The sequence below is a fragment of the Paramisgurnus dabryanus genome, chromosome 3, assembly GCF_030506205.2.
Source record: "Paramisgurnus dabryanus chromosome 3, PD_genome_1.1, whole genome shotgun sequence".
NCBI classification, from domain to species: domain Eukaryota; kingdom Metazoa; phylum Chordata; class Actinopteri; order Cypriniformes; family Cobitidae; genus Paramisgurnus; species Paramisgurnus dabryanus.
The window spans coordinates 30,959,713-30,977,737 of NC_133339.1; the positions used below are offsets into that span (position 1 = coordinate 30,959,713).

The 18,025-nt window shown below is 37.4% G+C and overlaps 1 protein-coding gene across 1 annotated transcript in view; it reads left to right on the plus strand.

Moving 5' to 3' along the window:
* The window catches only part of cacng3b (calcium channel, voltage-dependent, gamma subunit 3b), a 46,599-nt gene extending 30,104 nt beyond the window's left edge, over positions 1-16,495 (plus strand). Inside the window, exons 2-4 of the mRNA XM_065255369.2 lie at positions 3,277-3,360; positions 12,886-13,026; positions 13,760-16,495. Of these exons, the coding sequence (XP_065111441.1) occupies positions 3,277-3,360; positions 12,886-13,026; positions 13,760-14,253 (719 nt within the window). The 3' untranslated portion in view covers positions 14,254-16,495. The remainder of the gene's footprint in view (positions 1-3,276; positions 3,361-12,885; positions 13,027-13,759) is intronic.
* Positions 16,496-18,025: the final 1,530 nt, after the last annotated feature.

Genomic DNA, 18,025 nt, shown 5'->3' on the forward strand with positions numbered 1-18,025 from the left:
AATTCAACACAATGTGATTTTCATTACTGTACTACAATTACAATATCTGAACACAACATGAACATACATGATTTATACTTACAATTACACTTTAGAAATACATTGCATTACACACCGAGGAAGCTACAGTAATGAGAAAAATATGCGTAACTTTACATAACGTTTGTATTTGTTAAAGCAACACCAAAGAGTTTTTTTTACCTTAAAATAACGTTTCCAAAAAAGTCTCAGTGGTTCATCCACTCAAAACAGGGTGAATGGCACTTTCACATTCTCTTTGCAGCGCTCTATCGGCCAAAACCGCACTAAAGAAGTTTCCAACCGTCGGGTAGTGGTCCTGTAGTTCGAGTGAAAACTACAAAAACTTGCTTTACGGCAGACCTACAATCCAATCAGAGCCAGGTATGCTGCAGTATTTACGACAGTGCTAATGAACAATTACGCTTCTAACCTGTAGGGGGAGCAAAGAGCAATAACTCTTTAGTGTTGCTTTAACATTAGTTAATGTGCATTAACCTACTAACAATGAACAATATTTCTACCTTAGTTCTGTCATGGTTTACAGAGAGACGGGACCCAAGTGCAGGTAATGTTGAACTCAAGGGGGTTTATTAACCAAAAAGCCCACGAGGGGGCAACAGACAAACTCTAACAACAACTAGACAAGACAGAAAACACCACACAAGACTAGACTTAGCTTGACTTGACTTGACTTGACTTGACTTGACTTGACTTGACTTGACTTGACTTGACTTGCTGACAATAGGTCACAAGAGCAAGGTTTCAAAACACAGAACAATACAAAACGATTCAGCACAGGACAAGACACACTGGGGCCTTAAATAGAGACATCTAAACAAGATAACAAGGGAAGCTCAGGTGTGGGGAGTTAACCAATAATGAATATTAAACGAGGAGACAAGGGGCGGCGACAGAGACAAGACACGGCAGCACACTACCCAAACAAAAGGCCATGTGCTGTCACACAAAACATGGGTACTGCCACGATCCTGCCACATGACCATGAACTAACTATAACCGACTGGCAGAATCATGACAAGTTCATGTTTTAAATAAACAAAATCTTGACGATACATACACTCTGAAAATGGCTAGGTTAATGTTGAACCATAATGGGTAAATATTGGACAGAACACGTGCTGGGTTAAACATTACCCAATTAGGGTTGTTGTTATGCAACCATGGGGTATAATAACCCAGCAGTTGGGGTAAAATAACCCAGCATTAGGTCAATTTTAACACAGCGCGTGTTCTGTCCAATATTTACCCATTATGGGTCAAAAATAACCCAGCCATTTTTAGAGTGTCATTCCACACAATGATTTAACATTAACAATTGTTTTGGCATTAACTAAAATGAACAAAGATTAATGTAAAGTGATACCATTATATTTTAGGGGAAAATATACATTTTATACGTAAAATAAGTGTATAGGTGATTTTTTTTAGACAGTTTGTGTGTTAATATGAGTGTCTTGTTTTTAAAGTTAAATATACTCCCCCTGACTGACAGGGACTTTAATGTTATTGTTTAATTTGTTGTTCCATACTTTAATTGAAAAGACAATATACAAATTACTTTATTTCCCTTTAAACTGAACATTACTTAATTATTTAGATGATCTTTAAACAAAGTTTATTGCTTATTTTTAGTAAAAGATTTTACGTTACATAAAATGTAATTCTGTATAATATATGTAATACTGTTAATGCTATATAAAATTACTCATACTGTAACTTTGTTCATACCACCCACCCCTTCCTGCAAATGTGTCATATTTAAGATGCAGTAATCTCTTACTGTGTGTTCATAAAATCCTCTAAAAACCCAATGGTACACTTCATAATCTGTTATCATTGTATGTTATAACCTTCAAGTAAAGTCATCAATCAGTGAGGCATTTTATATAACAATTTTAAACCTCATCAAAATTCAAATCAAATCTGAAGACTCAAAGCATAAATACATCATAGCAGTCAGAAAGAGTCACCGTGACAAACCGCCCCACCCATTTTTGGTCATCCTGTCTGTGTTATGAGCACACAGATAGTTTGTGTTTGTGAGAGTGAATAGAGTTGAATAGCTGTAAATGGGCAGTCTGTCAGGTCACCCGTTGACAAACACAGGCAGCGATGGTGGTGGAGGGGTGTATGGCAAACCAGAGGGGATTTCTGAAAAAGCCTAGGTGCCTTGATTCATTCTGAATCATTCAGTCTCGTCACTGTGCACCAGAGAGGCGACTTTTCTCTCTTCATACAAATACGCACATGCATAAAATGACACATGTTGTGATGTGGGTCAGTATGGTTCCTTCATATTCGATGACCAACCTCAGTATGTTTTATATACAGTATGTGTCTGGATAGAAATCGCATTTATTTCAGCTTTAAATACTTCATGTGGTCCCCACCAGTCTTTAATACTTTGTTATCTCTCTAATTGTTGTCATTTTAAGGGAAGAGATCTCACAAAACCATAGATTCCAGTATGACTGTCTTGAATTCACCCAAACAGATATTTATTAAATGATCTCCTTACATGTTTTGAACAAAAAATATAAATGCATGCCGGAGACATGAGAGTGAGCAAATTATTACAGAATTTTTATTTTTGGGTGAACTGTCCCTTTAAAAAGAGTTGTCTGTGTCTAACAGTTCAGATCTCTTTGGGGCTTGGTAAATGGATTCCTGTAGCGTGTGTGTTTATTCGCTCTGCACTGTTTAACATTGATATATTAGATAAAGAGTAGATGATGCATCAGAATTCCTCGAAATAATACATAAAATCACAAAAAGAGTGTTTGGGCCGTGTAGCCTTTTTTATTCTTGTTAAGAATGTGACAGCATGTGCCACAACGGTTTCCCCCACATAGGGCGCATGTATTTGGTACGATAAACCTCTTCATTAGCCGGTCACATGTTACGCCTGAGGCCAGAAGTGTTATTTTTGTTCATTTGTCATCTTGAGCGCACAGCCGAGTGAACAGGGGTTGTCAGGGAATGCACAAGACGGCATGCATACGTGCACATATACACACACACACACACATACAAGCAGCTTACCAGGGCTGTGCTCATTGACCTGATAAATGCATAAGAGAACACAGTTAAGTAAACACATTAAGACATGTTTACTGTTTGCGCTTACACTAAAAAATGGATTCCTGTGGTGTGCACATTTATACACGCCGATGTCTAACACAACACAGAGAAATGGAGACTAACAGACTCTTTATCTGTTCTTCATGGCTGCAGGAACGTTTCGAGGCGTATGTAAGAAGATTGACCACTTTCCAGAAGATGCAGATTATGAACAGGACGCAGCGGAGTATTTACTACGTAAGTCTGTCAAAGTAACACACATCTGCAATGACTGGGGGACAGTTTTTGAAGGAATATTTAAGATGTATTTTTTTCAAAGGGTATCGCCCCAGGGACAACTTTTGTACCTTTTATCTGAGAGTGCAGACACTAGATGAGACTTTGATGTTTTAATGAAGTGTGTGTTGATGGGAGCATACAAAACATTTAACAAAAGCAACAAAAACTTAAGGTAAAGGGTTACCAAAATATTATTAATGGTTTAAGATGAATGGTGTTCCTTCTGCCATTAACCAAACACTGCAAAACATCAAACTGAGCATGAATTTCCAATGAAACCCAAGCCCAGGGAGGAAACTTACCCTCACTACTGACACACAAAAACCCACAACTCCCCATCGCTATCAAATGTTACAAATCTCAACCATCACACATTTACCCAGAGAGTGATGATATGCATACAGAAGACTCATATTGGTCAAATGTATTTTTGTCATTTAGTCCTGCTGGGTTTCTTTAGTTTTTGCAATGACCTCCACATTTTACCATTTTATAGATTAGATTCAGGGTTTCTTGAAATTGCATGGTGAGTGAAGCTGAACAAAGTAGATGCATGCATTCAAGCATGTGATGGTTTATGCTTCATGATAAATCATGCTTACCCACAAGCCATTGTTCTGGCCATTTGGTTGTACTGTTTAAGTGACATCTTCTTTAACTGGCTTCACTGTGTAAATGTATTCACATTTTTGGAATATTAATTCTCTCCTCATGACGCTTATGTTTTTGTTTGTGCATGTTTATGTGAATCGTCTCATTTATGATGAGAAACACAGCAGATGCCTGTGATTATGTAACACTCCTGCAGAAGTGCATATTGGATGCATGCAGTTGCACATTAAAGGGATCGTATACTCAAACATGAACATTCAGTCATGTTTACTCACCCTCATGTTGTTTATCAGATTTTGATTTCCATTCAATCGAAAACATAGCTTTATATACTTATTTTTTGTTGGTTTTTATGTCTCTCTCATTTGGATAAAAGCATTTGCTAAATGATTCAATGTGAACATAAATAAAGTCAAAGAACATGTGTGCTGAACAGATCAAAAATTAAAGTACCAAAGCTTTCCAGTCCTCACACTCACCCAATTTCATAAAGTGCATTATGTAATTTATGAATTTGAATGTGAATGTGTACTAGACGCAATTGAGTATTTCAGTTTTGTTCTGCTTTACACAAAACTATAAAAACGTTTTAAAATATAAATATGGCATAGGATTCATATGGATCATTTTGATTGGGTGCTTTGATGCTCTTTTTGTCTTTATTGGTGCTTGACAAACTGTGACTTCGTGCAATAGCTATGTGCAATCTATTCTTTGTGTTTCACAGAAAAATAACACCATATAGGTTATCCCATGGTTGGGTCCAAAAGTGACAAACCCAACCATTTGGTTATAAATTGACATATGCTAAGTTGGTTCAACCCAAAATGCTGGGTTGTTTAAAGCGTCATGAAACACTAACCAACACTTTTTTTTAGATGTTAACAAAGTTAGTCGTGTTGCACATCATAGAAGACAATGTTAGTATCTGTTAATTTTAACATTAGATGAGAAAACTATTAATTTTTTTTAGCTTTTTTGTGATATTTTTATCTTCCGGATTTAAACTCCATATTGTATACTGTAGTACTGACCGTCAGTGTCTCATTATTATTTATAAGATAGCGTGTTCTTATCCAATGCGGAGAGGTTTCGCTTTTGTGTGTGCGCGCGTGCATGTGCTCCGTGCGGCCAGGTCAGCCGGTCAGGGCTCAGGATAATCGCACATGGATATGGTTCTGAAGTAAATGTGTAAAATATTACATTCAGTTTCATTATTTCCGTAATACTGCTAATCTTAGTAAATCTTAGCTTATATCAGTTGCCCCGCCCACTCATCGCCATTCTTCTCACAGCGTCCACGCCCATTTAAGTAGCATTTTTCAAAATGATAGTGAGGTAGACTGGAGCTGAAACAGTGAGGTTTCATGACGCTTTAAACCATGAATTAAAAAGTTTTTTTCAGAGTGTTACTTCATAGATAGTTTACCAAAAAAAACCTGCTGTTAATTTACTCACCCTAAAGCCCTGGATATAATCTACTACACAGTCGACCGCAAAGCCTTTCAAAGCATATTTGACTCATACACATGCGCTGACAGTTGACGCATGCGCATTGCAACAATTTACAATAGCCTTCCTCTTGTGGCCCACATACTCTTGTGGCCCTGTATGCGCATGCATGACCTACGCATACAATAGCCCAGCCAGGTTTGAAAAATAACAAAAATTGCATCCCACGCACCATCGCGTATGGGTGGTTCTCATGATATCCAGACTTAGAAGGTGTCCAGCATCAGATATTTTTTATTATTATTTGGCTTTTCATAAACAGGGAAACATTAACAAACACAACCTGTTCAATTATAAGTGTCAGAAAAAATAAATAAATGAAATAAAAAATAAATAAATATATATACATATATCCACATACACATCCATCCATATATGCATATACATACATACACATACACATACACATACACATACACATACACATACACATACACATACACATACACATACACATACACATACACATACACATACACATTAAATAGAAAATATATAATATAAAAAAGTGTATGATCGACTGCGTAAATACATGAATATTTAAACATAGGAGAAAAGAGATATTGATATAAATGACTTTGATAGTGTATACAAATGTTATATACCTTTGTATATATCATACCTGAATATACTCCTACATTTAAAAAACACTGCATATACCTACATAATCATACATGTATGCAACCTTACATACAATTACACACCCCATATATCCCAGCATCAGATTTTTTTAAAAGCCCTTGAAGCCATTTTTTTGCACATATAAGATCAAGGTCTGAACTTACTATTACCATTATTTTTAGAGGATTTAAAAAATATTTCCTTTAGAATTATTTACATTTTTTAAATTATCATTATCAAAAATTATCATTACGGCAACATGATATTACATTAAATATATGCATTTACAAACTCGTGTATCGGTTATGAGAACTAAAAATTTGTCTAGGTAGGTACTATGACAACCAAAATTTCAACTTTATCTGGAGAGAAAAACTAAGAACTGCTTACCTGGTAGCCATCTTGAGTGTCACAGTCAATTATGTCCCTTCCAACATTTTTTTTTGTTTTTGAAAATGTTAGTTCCACGAGTGCTTAAACAATGATTGAAAATTGTTGCGGAGGATGAGAAAATTGGTCTTGGGCACATTTATATTCCTTAATATAATATAATTTTTAGTTCTCATAACTGATACACAAGTTTGTAAATGCATATATTTAATGCAATATCATGTTGCTGTAATGATAATTTTTGATAATGATAATTAAAAAAATGTAAATAATTATAAATTTAATTATAAATATTTCCATGTCAAAGAACCCAAATCCAGTCATGGACACGTTGCGGTAATGAAAATTTTCCCCTTAAATGTGGAAAAAAGAACAAAATTGGTTTGTATGATGTCATTTGAAATCATGTGCAAAATAGTACATAAAGAAATGTTTGTAACTGTACGCTTCTTATTTTAATACTCTTACTTTGCATTTACTTTTTTTTATCAAAATGTTTCATGACACTTCATAAGTCTAATTTCACGAGAATCACCTGTATGTGTAAAATGGACCATAAAGGCTGGTCCATTTTCTATTTGTATGCGAGGTTCCACGTACAGTGAGCGTAAAAGAAGAGTGTGTGCATGCTGTAAGTGCACTGCCAGATTTTTGAAACACAGCTTACATTGTAGGCGTAGCTCGTGCATGAGCCTACAGAATAATTTAGTATATAGCCCAGGAAATGCATTGTATTTTGTCGCATGGGTTGAATGTCTGTGTCAAACTATACTTTCCAAAGCTGTGTGTTCCATCGTGTGTGTATGTTCATGTTCATGTAAAAAACAGAGTATACTCCAGGGCTTAATTTGGCCTTCATTGCGACCAAGATGTAGTTGACAAGTTTTTATCTAAAATTGTGGTCCTTGGTGAACCATGAAATGAAAGTCCCACTGTTCTACTGAAGAAAACATGTCACCTACATCGTAGATGGCCTTAGGGTTAGTAAATTAACAGCAAATTTTCATTTTTCATTTTCCTCATCACTGGAGAAACATCACTGATAAAACATCTTACTGCATGCAAAAAAATACCAGAGCAGGCACAATTTCTGTCAATAACCGTTTACAATAGTTATCTTAACGTTCCGGAGAAAACAAGTCTAACACAGTCTGTGTCTGCATGCTGCCTGTTTGTTTGGGCAATCGAGAAGTAACAAATACAGACATCTTACCAAGACTAAGGGAAACAAGCACTGTGGAAACAAAAGCCCAGAGGCATGGTTTAAAGCTCTGTAGCATTGTAGCATCATTCACTGCTCTGTAAAAATGTTTCAATTGCCACTGACTGTCAGTCAGATAAGGATTGCAGTGAAATCCATTCATGAGCGCTGAAAAAAAAGGTATGAGTGCTTTCCATGTCAAAACACTAGTGTATAGCCCAAATAGGGTACTATACAATATATAATAATATGCACTATGTGGCAACTACCTTTATAAATAGCTTTGAAAGGTATTGCTTTAATGCATTGTAACAAATTTAGCACAGCTCCTCCCACTAAATAGGCAAAGCTATTGAACCGTCAAACATTTCACAATATTTATTTGGTTGAAAAGCAGCATGCAGGTGGGTGCGCAATGCATTGTAACATTCTTCAGTGCAAACCCATTTCTCACACAATATTTAGACTATGAAATGGCCCATAGAATCATGCATAAGTATGCAATGCACCTATACTGCTCTGTTTCGCTCTTTCTCTTGATCTTTATCTGTCTCTCTGTCTTATTGAAGCACATTGGTTACCCTTGAGATGGCTGTCTCTTCTTATAAGCATTGTTCTGTGTGTTATTAATATGAATCAGATGACCGCATCCTTTGCCATACTATGCTTGCAGGGTTTCTACTTAACTATTTTATTTAGAGTATTACATAAAGTATTTGGGTAATATGGTATTGTTAATGGTGAAATCAATTGTTTAGTAAGAGCACCAACTGAATTTTCTTTCCCAAATGTACTAAAACATGGGTGTGTGTCTAGAAACTCACTCCTGATAGACTTGATTTACTGTGTTAAACTGCATAGGCAAATTAATGCACATTATTTGGGAGGAGTTTAGGAAATCAGGACCTAAGTGTACATGCACATATACCAACTAAATTCTTTTTATCCAGCTGATGTGCTCCAGCAAAAACTGAAATGCCTTCAACATTTTCAGTATTATCTAATGCAACTTTATTATGCAACTGTATGTGCCCTTAAACGGAAAAGCCCATCCATCTGCTATAATTTACAAACTCAAAGCATCAGTCGAGCAAGACAAGAGTAAACGCTTCAGAAGCCAGTCACCCCATGAAGGTCTTACCCTGCAGAGATCTTACCCATCAGCCTGGCAGTGCCCCCGAAGCCATCAAGGACGCATATGTCAACTCTTTGCATGCTAACGCTCCATATAGTCCTCCTCAATAAATATCCACCGTTTCCAGCTGTAATTAAGCACGGCTCGGCCACTGATCCATTTCTCAAGGATGGCAGGAAAATTGGATGATGGAGGAGTATTTTGTCTTCCCCTGGGCACCAATATATTAATGAGGTGTGCCATGAGAGACTGCTGATCCACCCAGGAGAGTGAGAAATGATAGGAGAGAAGGAAGGAATGAGAACGAGGATGACATTTGTTCTGCTTCAGAACGAAAACAAAGCCATAGAGTGCCGTCTAACCGACCCCATCTGTCCATCAATGAGTGGGTTTACATGTGATCCTATATTATTGTGTATAATTAACTTACAGTGTTTAATTGAATCCATTTAATTTTGTTGTATTGGGAAAAGTTTGCTAATAGTTTTAAGGTAACCTGTGTTACTTCTACACCAGTGTCACCAACTGGAACTGCAAAATTATTGTTTGAAACACTTTTTCTTAAAGGCAGGGTTCATGATTTTTGCTTGTAGCCAATCAGCAGTAAGGGGCGTGTCTAGTAACCGACATCGTTGCTTGGGTTGTGTATGTGTGGGGCGGGTCTATCAAAAGAAGGTCCAGATTCTATTGGGGTATAGGGGCGTGTTTGTTTAGGTGATTTCAAATATCAACATTGGCTTTCAGAGATCATGCACCCGCCTTTAAACTCTGCACAAACATATATTTGGAAAATATTTGCAAGTTCAATTTAAATTTAAGTGCTTTTAACAATAGTGGATTGTTTTAAAGAAGCTTTAAACAAAGAGCTCAGATGCAAAAGACGCTAAATGCCACCTTCTTAAAAAATGAGACTCTTGGCACGTATTATATTTTCATCAAATACTTTTTTTCTTTAAATCTGCTTAATCCCGGCCTCAGACCATTTCAAAAATACCAGTTTGTTGCCAGAATCCAGTACCACATTGGATTTTCAGCAAAGTCCTCTAAGCGCATGGACGTTGCAAGAGTTTTTTTACTCAGTTACTGAATATATTAGGATATTGACCGAATTTTTGAGTCTTAATTAAAAAATACAGTTAAGTGTGACTGGAGATTTTTCCTTGTAGTTAAATGCCAATACCAGTTAAATACCAATAAAATGACTAAAGTGACATTAGTGAAAATAAAACATTTCAATTACTGACTAATAACCTTTTCATTGGCATTAAGGTGAAATTACTGAACCTGAACATAGATAAATGCTCATTTACAAGAAAACAGGAAAAAATTTGTTATATATAGAATAGAATACCTAGCAAAAAAAAATTCTTTATAAAAATACTCTAATCTTGATATGTATTTTATTAAGACTATAGGATATTAAATCAATTAATATGATCAGTGACAGGTTAAAAGTTCTCAGTTTTTATATCAAAAGCTCTAAAATCCCCATGAAATCGTTTGAAATGCACATTTGAAATGATTCCTGCTTTGATCCTAAAACATTGTAGGGGTTTATCGCTCATTTTTTATGTTGTTATACTATGAACCGTGATTTGTTACTTGCTAGTCTGCAGCATGTGAAATTATCAGATACATTATTATTTTTTGAGTGCATTTAACTAAACGAAAGCTTGTGTAGTAGGCCTACATGCCTTGTGCATTTTCCTGATAAGAACGACTGTAAATTTGACATTGCTGAGAATGGCCTCAAAACTAAAACGCACAGCCTCAAAAACGAACCGCAAAAGTCTAATTGTGATTTCATAGGGCGCTTAAAGGTTGACTTCAGATTAGAGAAAGCTGACACACGTTCAGATCTGAAAACCGCTATCACATGCTGTTATTTTATCTGTAAATGTAAGTACCCCTCTTGTGCCAAAATGTTTGTCTTTTAGAGGAAAACGGTTCTGAAGGGCAAATGCTGTAACGATGCAGTACGCATAGCAGCTGCATGCTGATAAGGGCAGTCAACTGGGCTATTGACATTGATCCTGACACTCTCTGATGCCTCCTTTAGCTTTTATCCTGTTTCAGAAGAGGCTGATCGAGCTTGATTTGAAACACAGTGAAGAGGTGAAGGGAGTGAGGGGTTCGGTCTGAGTAGCCCCATGTGTGCTGCGTTCTCTGCATCAGAACCCTCTGCAAATAATTGGAAGGAGAAAGTATGAGGCGTTTTGGACAGATGCTGTCTATTGAGGTGCTCAAATTGGAGAAGACTTAAGAAATCGCCTCAAGGAAATTTTCTACATATGGCTCACTGAGGATGGATTTAATAGTCAAAATACCTATGTGACATTCTCTTGATGCCTATTTACAAATCCCTGTCACTGGGGCAGTACCCTTTCAAAAAGTACACCTATCTTTGCACCAAAAGAAGTCATATTAGTACCTCAGAAGTATGTAACAAATATATGTATATCCTGGTTCAGGGTATTCGAAATTAACCTCGAACTTCGAATTAAAACATAGAATCGTCGATGCTGCCACACTCCCATGTCACGTCCGGTCGGATTGCCAAGCGGAAAAAAAACAGGTGTTGAGTGCTGCGAGTCAACCTCCTCTAGCCCAAAAGATAGCATGGCAGATGCAGGAGACACCACGCATGCTGCCCTTACATGGGAAACAAAAAAACAGCAAGCGCCTCCCGCCTTCAGGTGAACTCAATCAGAACAGAGCACACACAGCAGAATGGCGTCTGTGCCAGGACCGGTGGTTTATCTGAATTGAGATCTGTTTAGGATTCACAACAACTTATTTCAGTTGCTTAAGAGTTATGGAAACAGCATTTAAGCATGAATTATTGGGGTATAGTCTCACAATCTCGTCTGGTGGTAATAAAAGCGCGTTGTTAAGGTACAAAGTACTGACAGATGTTACATGCGTGTACCATACACTGTAAAAAAAATCCGTAGAAATTACAATGTTATTGCAGCTGGGTTGCCGGTAATTTACCGTAGATTTAAATTTATGTTATTTACTGGCAAGAGTTTGTTCAAAGTTAAATAAATTTTAAATATTAACAAGTCTTTATCTTTACAGAATAAAACTATACAATAACAGTCTCATGCAAAGCATTCTGGGAACCAGAAATCATCATCAACCTTTTTCTGTTTTTTGCTTCAGATTTTGTTTCCCAGAACGTTTTGCTTGATGCTGTTTTTTTAGTTTTACTCTGTAAAGACAAAGACTTGTAAATGTTTAATGTTCATTCAACTTTGAACAAAATTCTGCCAGTAAATAACATAAATTTAAATCTACGGTAAATTACCAGCAACCCAGCTGCAATTTCTACGGATTTTTTTTACAGTGTATTTTTCCACTGGCAGCACGACTAACATGACAGGGCATCTCCGGGTTCAAGGTCAGATATTATATTTCATAAAAGTCTAGTCTAAAAATGGCATATCATTTTTTGTGCTTTCAAAAAAAATGTAAAAATCGAATCGAATCGTGACCTTGAGGATTTGGAGAATCGTGACACCCCTAGTATTAGGACCTTTTTTAAAGGTAGCTTGGAACCATTTTTTCTGAGAGTGTATAGGCGCATTTGAGACAGAAGTGAAATTTAAATGACATATCCAAAGATATTAAAGTGTGTGAAGTAATATGTCATTATGTTGGTAACCCTTAAATAGACAAGCTGCCAACAAAAGTCATTGGTGATTATATATTTAAGCCATAGGGCACAAGAGGCTGTGCTATGTTGTGAATACATTCATGGCTGTAGGATATTGTTAACTAGACGACCGGGTGTCACATTAAATAGTTTTTACCATATTCTGTATTTTAGCATGACAGGAACACTGTTTATGTTACATATTTTATCAATTTAAATATAAACTGATTTCACAAAATGCAAAATAGCTACAATCTATATAAACACATCATAATGTCTCTGTATGCAAAGAGGCCCTCTGTGCTATTTATAATGACACTACTGTGTGTGTTTGTCTGCCCGTTTCTCCCCTAGGAGCTGTGAGAGCATCCAGTATCTTCCCCATCATGAGTGTTGGACTTCTGTTCATGGGAGGTTTGTGTGTGGCTGCCAGTGAGTTTTATAGGAGCCGACACAATGTCATTCTCAGTGCTGGAATCTTCTTTGTCTCTGCTGGTAAGAGAGATTAAACCTATTGCATCAACCCTAAAATTGCTCAGCCCTTTTATATTTCAGCGTTATTGCAGAGTGTTTTTAAACCACTGTCAAGTGGATTTTTTAATGCCTGATTGATGGTTTATAATACAGCATGTTGAGAACAAACTAATTCCCACACAGGTTACGATGTCGCCCTCTCTGCACGCTGCAGATCCGTGTTGACTTCCCAGATTAACTGTGATTATTGACAGAGGAAATAAATGGGCCAGCTAGAGCAGTGTAAACAAACAGCAGGCCAACATATTGACCCACTGCTGTAGTTCTGGCCCGAAAAAGGGTAACAGACGGGAATCCTCAAACAGAATTCCGTGCCGGTCAAATATTTATAGAAAGACCCCATTAGGCGCTTATGAGTACACTGAATCATGATGAATCAATCCTCATGATCGTGGTCATGCACTGCCAGTGACTGATCGTGTACACACGGTACTCAACAATGTGCTCATCCCATTGGTAATGATCGAAATATTCAATACCAAACTGGTAATTATTTACCCTTCAATATCACAGAGATGATAAAAAGCTAATTAAAATGTTTCAATTGTTCTTTTTATCTTTTGTAACGCATGGTTGATAAGTGATGCATTCTTGTGTAATGATACGGAATGATGCGTTGCAGCTGCGTGCCGAGCGCTGGCTCTTTCTTTCTCTTCCGTTTACTGTTTCCCCTCTCTCTATATACTCCACACAGGTCTAAGTAACATCATAGGAATCATCGTGTACATATCTGCCAATTCGGGTGACCCGGGCCAAAGCGATTCGAAGAAGAGCTACTCGTACGGCTGGTCTTTCTATTTCGGCGCTCTGTCCTTCATCATGGCCGAGATGGTGGGCGTGCTCGCCGTTCACATGTTCATCGAAAAGCACCGGAAGCAGCGTGCCAAGTCTCGCACCGAGCTGATCAAGAAGTCGGCCTTCAGCCGCATCCCCAGCTATCGTTACCGCTTCCGTCGACGTTCCAGCTGTCGCTCCAGTGAGCCGGCCTCCCGTGACGCATCGCCAATGGGCAAGAGTGGCTACACGGGCCCTGCGGCCGCAGACATCTCCATGTACACCCTGTCCAGGGATCCTTCCAAGGCTGCGATGGGTGCCTTGCTCAACTCCGAGAGGGAGTTTTTGCAGGCTCACAACTCCAATGCGAAGGACTTCAAAGATGCGGCAAACAGGAGGACCACTCCGGTCTGAAATAGATGAAGACATGGGGTAACTACGCATAAGCACAGAGGAATCGCCGCGGCCGAGACGTTAAAACCACAGACTCGAGCCGGACCCGGTAGAAGGAATTCATTGAAGGCCCGCAGGGCGTTAACCTTCTTTCTATTACAGTATATATAAATATAGATGGTAATTGTTAGATCATTGGTGCTTCCTTTTAATCCTCATTTCTCAGTCAACGTTTCTGTCCGTTCACACACAAACTCTTTATCACACACCTCCCTCCCCCAAGGGCTACTCAAGTAGAATGCTAGTCCTCTCTTCAATGTCATTTGTTCAAGTACTGCTTTTGAAATTCCTAAAATGGAAAGTAGCCCAGTGAATCTGTGAAGTCCTATAAGGGGGAGGATCGTCATGATTTTGACATACTATATGTACCGAAAGGCTGTCCCACTATTCGCCTTACGCACAGCTCAGTAGCCCATAGCTGGTGAGCGCCTCTTTACACTCACAAGATTGTACACATTGTTGGTTTCTCTCATGGGTTGGACATTGAGCCCTCCTCACCTAGTGCCACTTTTACCCAATTCACAAGCCATGCTCGACCATGGGCCCATCACATCCGTTCATCCCACCTGCAAGGGGGGGATGCTGCCTCAGCCTCCACTGTTCTTTATACTCTCTACCTATACGAGCTATTTCACTGGGCTCTGCATGCTATTTACACCAGGTCATTTTTTAAGTTCAGATCCATTATTCCCATTCCAGACATCTCCTGCATTAACTTTTATAACAGGGTTTAAATGCTTGTTATTAAATATAATCTTTTAGCCCACCAAAGGTTTTGGTATTACATTTGTTTTATTAAGAATTAAAAATGTAGTTTACTGTGATTTACAATGAAGTTCATTTGAGGCCCTTATAATTCAAAGGCTTATTAATATGAATATTGTTGTCATTATTACTGTAGATTTTTCATCTATCAGCAGCATATAGCAGGTGGCTGCCAAATGTAGATTTCCTAATTGTGTATAGTCAAACTATTTTTAGAAAATATTGAAAGTGTTCATACAATTGCCAAAAGCTGGGCATCAAGGGTTTATAAAAACAGACGATCATTGTGAAAACAAAGATGACTGCCATGTGCTTCTGTTCTTTATTAAAGATACAGAACTGTGATAGGACCATTCATAAAGACATGGCTCTTTATGGGCTGATGGGACTGTAGGATCTCAGTCTCAACACAAAAAATATTGTAAGTTATGCTAATGAATATCATATAAAAACTATATTTCATATATTTCTTTCTATATTAATGTTATACATCAACAACAACTACACAGAAAGGAAAAATAAATTAAATATAAATAAATATGACGCTTTAGTTGCTTAGTTAACATTATCAATTGATACAGTATATATTATATACTCCAAGGGCTTTTGGTTTTCAAATAACAATCATACAAGGGCTTCAAAGAAGTTTAGCCAACATAGAAAACAGCAGATTGCCCTTAAAATATTTAAATTGCGAAAAACTAGCCATATTTATGTATGTGAAACACATCCAATGTAATGTTTTAATGTATACAGTAAGTTCTTCTTCTCATCACCCTCAATTATTAATCCCTATATGTTAGAAATAGGTGTAGACTCAAACATGGAGTTTCACTTACATCTACAGCAACGTAGTTTTTCAGAAATTCACCTCATTTCAGAATCTCCAATAACGGACATGCATGTACTTTAGCCTCCAAAACTCATCCAAGCCAGTCTCTCATCTCCAGTTTGATTTATTCAGCTTACAAAAGTCGAGATATTGATCAGCCGCCACGCTGGGAATATTACTGTAAAGGTTGCCTTTTATTTGGATCCACTTTATGTTGTGAAGTTGTGCAGTTCTGGGTCTGAGTGTGAAAAGCTCTGCCCTACAACCCGCTCTCAGAGCACCTAGTGCCTGTCTCTTCTGCCTCCTCCAAGCGCACATCTTCAGGTCACTCTGTCTTTCGCTCGCTTGCTCTTTCATCTCCATCACAGCCTTGCATCAGTCCCACTTAAACATGACTGTTATTAGTCAATCACATCCATAGAGTCTCATAGGCCCTGTCGCTCACCACTTAGGCCTGCAACATTGTGTACGTGACCTCTCAACAAAAACAGCAGTTTCAGCTTGATACATGCTGTAGAAAAAAGCACACCTTTTAAATACAGTAGTTTACATCTATGAAGATAATAGTTAGAAAGATATTTAAAAATTTAGAAAAATAAAGTCAGTTTTAAGAATGCCAACGCTGCACGTCTTTGTCTGTACTTTTTCTCAGAGTGTTTGCAAAGGAGCCGCCATATTAAGAGGAATGCAAGAGTTGTGTAAAAAAGCCAGTGGTGAATCACTGCGAAAAATCAAGATTTTGAAATGTCCACAATTTGTTTAAAGGGACACCCCACTTTTATGAAAATGGGCTCATTTTCCAGCTCCCTCAAATTAAACACTTTTTTTACCGTTTTGGAATCCATTCAGCCGATCTCCGGTTCTGGCGATACAACTTTTAGCATAGCTTAGCATAATCCATTGAATTTGGGGTGCATTTCCTGAACAACGACGCAACTCGCTGCTGAACCAACATAGTACGATGCATAGTAGGAGAAACGAACTACCTTGTCACGACTGTTTCACGAAAGCATAGTAACTTTGTGGCACATTCGTCGTTTGAACCATGTTGGTTTAACAAAATAGTTGATGATGTCACGTGGGAGGTGAAGTACTAATTAATCTGTGCGAATCGATTTAATGTCAGATTATTGCTGGAAATAACATATATTGCATCGGAAGACTGATTTTGTTGTCGTGATTTAGTTATCTGTTGTTTATTTTCAAGATATATTTAATTTATGGCAAGTTCCCTCTTACGTCACTACTCCCAGGGATTCCCCAGGGTCTTAAAGCTTGTATGACTGTGCACATGCACAGTCTTCAAATGCAGCGCTTTAATTCTGTTTACAAACCTTAAGACATCAAATAAAATTTTAATATATTTAGAATGATGGATTTACATTGTACTTCATGTTTTTTGCTTATTTTGTTCAAAAGCATGATCAATGTAAGTCTACATATGATAATACATATGATGCAGCTTGCAAATGTTCGTTTAAACGATGGTTTCGGGAAACACCAAATCGTTGAACTTTGTCAGTAACGACGAAACTTGTGCAGTTCCCAAAAATTGTCCCCTTATTAACTTTCAATAGAAAAAATATCAAAACTCTTTGGTGATTTATTTTTGCGCAATGCTAATGGTCTAATCAGATTCAATGGATTATGCTAAACTATGCTAAAAGTAGTACCGCCAGACCCGGAGTTCGGCTGAATGGATTCCAACACTGTAAAAATCAAATGTTTAACTCTATGGGAGATGGAAAATGAGCTTTTTTTCAAAAAAAAAAAGTGGAGTGCCTCTTTGATGGAGGTGTATGAAGTCAACATGAAGTAAAATCACTCTATTTACTTTCCTTATCCCTTTATTTTGAATGATTCGTCTGTGCACATTTTTATAATATCATTAATAGGGTTTGTTTCTGTAACTTTCATTTGAAGATAGCACCAAACTCTTATATTTTTTTACCACCTATCATATAATGATCACATATCAAATCCCACTTAAATTGCAATGTAAATAATGGATAATGTCCATTATTACCGAAGTAAAAGGGCTGAATGTTGTTTCATGTTGACTGCCGAATGATGGGACACCTTCTAAATGTGTTTGCAAAACACCTACATGTACATAAAATTTTCAACTATTAGGCC